The sequence below is a fragment of the Egretta garzetta genome, unplaced genomic scaffold, assembly GCF_000687185.1.
Source record: "Egretta garzetta isolate BGI_Z169 unplaced genomic scaffold, ASM68718v1 scaffold234, whole genome shotgun sequence".
Taxonomy (NCBI): domain Eukaryota; kingdom Metazoa; phylum Chordata; class Aves; order Pelecaniformes; family Ardeidae; genus Egretta; species Egretta garzetta.
In genome coordinates this window covers 255,266-259,502 of record NW_009259528.1, presented here as the reverse complement: position 1 = coordinate 259,502, position 4,237 = coordinate 255,266, and the positions used below count along the sequence as shown (strand labels likewise).

The 4,237-nt window shown below is 56.6% G+C and overlaps 1 protein-coding gene across 1 annotated transcript in view; it reads right to left on the bottom strand.

Annotated features, from left to right (window-relative positions):
• The window catches only part of RNLS (renalase, FAD dependent amine oxidase), a 78,834-nt gene that overhangs the window by 11,584 nt on the left and 63,013 nt on the right, over window positions 1-4,237 (bottom strand). The window contains exon 7 of the mRNA XM_035893088.1: window positions 1,636-1,809. Within this exon, the coding sequence (XP_035748981.1) occupies window positions 1,636-1,809 (174 nt within the window). The remainder of the gene's footprint in view (window positions 1-1,635; window positions 1,810-4,237) is intronic.

The window sequence follows — 4,237 nt, the reverse complement described above, 5'->3', positions numbered from 1 at the left end:
CGCTGTCTCTGTACTGACTCCTGGATGGGGGGGAATGCCCTGTGGGGGCGGCTGCAGCAGTGGGGGCAGAGCACCGGCAGCGCAGAGGCCGTGGAACATCGGGCAGCAGTGCAAAGGTGGGAAATGACGTCACACCAGGGCCTTGAGCATCACGACCGAACTCGGCAGCTGGGTCTAACTGCAAACCTCGCATGGGAGACCGGACCGGACTCTTGCGAGGACCAGGCGACCTCCAGGGTCCCTTCCACCCCAAATGACCGTGACTCCAAGAGGTAGGGGCAGACAGTGGAACAGGGGGAACCTCCACAGGCTGAGCCTCGGCAAGATCAGAGTGTGGATGAAGAAATGCAGGTGCAGCCCTGGGACAGGTCACCAGCCATGGGGGGGGATCTCCATCCCGGCTTTTTTAAATCCTCAGCTAGAGAGGGCATGGCTGCCCCAACATCGCGTTAGCACAGCCTGCTCCCAGTCAGAGCTGGAGCAGGGATCTTCAGAGGTCCTGGCTGCCAGCACCGCCGCTATACAGCGACACTCCCTCACCACAGCTTATCACATCACACCGCGCGGTTACGGCGCGGGAGAAGCGTGCCCAGTCGTACGGCTGTTTCCTAGCACGGTGACGGCACGCCGACGTAAGGGCGATGGGCAAGGTCTCCAGCGCCCTGCCCAGCAGGCGCAACGTCACCGATGCCTGCAGGCTGCGGGAAACAACGGATCCCGACGGAACAAGGGAGACTAGAAGTCTCCCAGGCCTAAACCTGAGCATGCGTTGGCGCAGTGAGTTTGGTGATACTTAATAATTACATACTAGGCAGCGGCTGATTAGGAAAATCCTTCCTTATTCTCTGGCAGCGCGCCACGGTGCTGCACAGGTCACCACAAAGGTGGGAAGGCTTTCACCCCCGTTTCACGGATGTGGGTAAACGCGGTCACTGTCGCAACGTGAGCAAGTAACGGAATCGGGAAGCGCTTTCAGCTCCTAACGAACTCGATTAAACTCAAATGCCAGCGGTTCTTCTTGAGCTATACTATGCCAACACACTCCCGATGTATGAAATACATTTAATAAATAAAACATACACTTACTCGGCTGCCGTCCTCCAGAAACGCATGAGAAGTGTCTGCCATGTAGGACGTTCTCCAAGCCCTGCCGAGCAGCCCTCTGTGCGCACCATTTCAAGGATTTTCCGGGATTGCAGAAGCGCACCGTCTCGCCCTGCCTCCGGCCGAGCAGCCCCCGTTATCTAGCTCGCTACCACCTCCGGGCACGCTTAGTGGAAATACCGGGAGCTGTGGCGTAGTGGACGCGGGAGATGGCATGTGTATGAATCAGCACTAAACAGAGGAGCGCCAGCTCTTTCTTGGAATAGCGACATTTCGATGTCTCAAATCCCCGGACACTGGTTTCGTAAACGCAGTAACGCAAACCATGTGCAGGGTGGTGATTTTCTGAGGGCCTCCCTGCTTTCGTTGTGTATTTTGTTACAGGCCAAATGTGACATTAAATGCTATCCGCTGCGGCTCGGAGTTAAATGCTTGCTCTGTTCAGAATAGCAACACTCAATTAAGCAGCATTTTTCATGATCTGCACCCTCTATTGTCACTGTGTTCAAGGGAAATAATGGGAGCACTGACCTATATTGCGCTTCTTGTTATCGACGGAGACGAAGCGTATGCAGGGATTATCGGCGATGTACGCTGCAGCCCAGGGGACATCAATCCGGGCACCAGCTTCATAAAACAGCCCCAGAGCGTAGCGGGAGGAGTAGCTCGCGGATTCCAGTTGCTGCTTTTGACTTTCATTAATTACTGTGGAAAAATAAAAAGAAAGAAGAAAAATAAAACTCGGAGAATCCCTCTTCTCCCAGAGCACTGAGCGCGTGAATGCTGCGGTCAAGCTGATCGCTCCTTCCTGAAGGTGACCGGGCTGCTCAAGCCAAGAACTTAATGTTAAGCCCAGCGCTTTGTGGTGTTTTTCTGGGACACCTCTCCATGGAGTTTTAACGGCACATTTTAACGGCGCGTTATGCAGAGCACGCCCTGGACACGCAGCTCTCCCCCGTCTGCCGGTGCTTCACCTCCCAGTTCTCCATTTTAACGGCGCGTTATGCAGAGCACGCCCTGGACGCGCAGCCCTCCCCGGGGTGCTTCACCTCCCAGTTCTCCACGAGCGGCCTCCAACTTGGGACGTCGATGACCAGTGACGTTTTTCCAAGCATTTTCTCAAAGGGCGAATAAACGGGAGTAAGGGGTTTGGGCTGCCTCTAGCACATCAGGTAAATGACTGCATGACTCTGCAAAGACCCGGCTTAGTTCACGTATCGGCAAAATGAACCCAGGGACTCTCGAATGTCCAGGGAACGCAGCCCTGCAACCTCTGCTGCAATCCAAATGGGTGAAGGAAACTGCGCTTCAGCACACAAAGGGCCCGTGCTGACGCTCGGCCCCTTCGCCTGAAGGTGTTTTAAAGCAGTTTAGAAGATTTCAGAGCAAATACGAATCCCCAAACTGCATCAAGGCTGCCTCGTGCTCAGAGCCTATTTACACACAGAGGACAACGAGCAAGGAGAGTGCCATTCCTGAGCCAACCCTGGTGGAGAGGGGAGCTAGCGACACTCCAGCTCTTACCAACCTACAGGTGACCACGTCAGCTGTGCAAGCCTATAGGTGCTGAGTCCAAACTCCTTGTCATGGCTGGTCCATTCTGGCAACATCTCCATGCGGCCTCCCAAAACTTGCAGCGACACAATTCGTGTCCCCATTCAGTGTCCTCCGAGAGGCTCAATAAGCCAGCCATGAAGCCTACCATGTCTCAGAAGCCTTGGTGAACCACCAGAGAAGGTTCACCAAGGATATCGAGTCCAGTCGTCACAGGCAGGTGCCTTCTACGGGAGGATGCATGGTCTGCAGTCACCATCTTTCACCCAAAAACCCACCAGGCTACTTGTAGGTATCTGCCCCATCCTGCTGTTTCTCTAGTTGCCTGTTTTTCCCATAATGTGTCTTCACTCCGTTCCTCTGCACGTCATGGAGAAGGCTGATTTCAGAGGCTGCTCTCTGCCTCCTCCCCTGAAACAAGCACAGAGTGCTCTCCCAGCTGAGGTTCCTGGCTGGTCTCCCCCACCCCACCACGACCTCCGCACCCACGCCAGCCTTCTCAGCCCACCAGAGGATCACAAGTCAGATTCCATCTCAAGTCCCATCAGCAATAAACCTTGAAATGCCCCCAAGAAAAACCCTCACAAATTTTAACACGAATGTGCTGGGGAACAGAGGAATGTGGAGAAGGAAACGCTGATCGACCCGTGAAAGCCGGGGAGAGGAGAAGAGGAGAAATGAGGCTGATGCACATCCCACCCTGCTGGGAACGCCCCTGGCCCGTGCTGACTTCCCGCTCGAGCCGCGCGTCTGACAGCACAGGCACAAGGTGCCAGCGCCCGGGAACCGTCTGGGGGCTCTGCTGCCAACTCGGCACAGCAAGGGTAGCGAGTTCAGCACTGCCTGCCCCAGTTCCTCCTGGCAGACCACAGGAGCCTGGCCAGGGAGCAGAGCTGCTGCTAAACGCACAGTGGAGGGGACAGGTCTCCTTCAGAAACCCCCGTCCCCTTTCAGGTGAGGGCTCTGCTCGGCTGGGATTTGAGGCGTCCATCACCACCAGCCCCCCTTCTTACAGCTGTAATGAATAACCACCACGTCTTACGCATTCTTGCTGTGCCTCGAGAGAATACAAAACTCCTATGAACAAGCGAATGAACGTGAGGCTGTAACATCCCACCTGAAACACCGCTCTTTGCCCAGGTCACTTTGGCAACTCGCTTCCCCTTGGGGAAACAGAAACCAGCAGGACCCCCCCGGCCCGCGAGGCGAAGCCCAGCACGCAGAAGCCCCCGTGCTGCGGGAAGGCATCCGAGATGGAGACAAGCTGCGGGGGCTGCAGGGACTGAGCTTCCCCAGCCTCTGCTCCGCAGCACATGGGGGCTGCTGCAGGGGAGGGACCAGGGGGCTTAGACGTGCCCGGGCAGAGGGTTTATCCCACAGGCACTTCAGCAGGTACAGCCCCCCCTCCCTGCCAGGGGCTGCCCAAGCCCAGCCGGCTCCAAAGCACCTCCCTGGAGGCTTAACGTGGCCTTCCAGAAGGCGCTGGGGGCCATCGGGGGTGGGTGTCGAACAGCAGCGCAGTAGCCAAAGGTGTCACCGGCTCTGGGTGTGCAGGTACCCGCGGAGCTGGGCTGGGGGC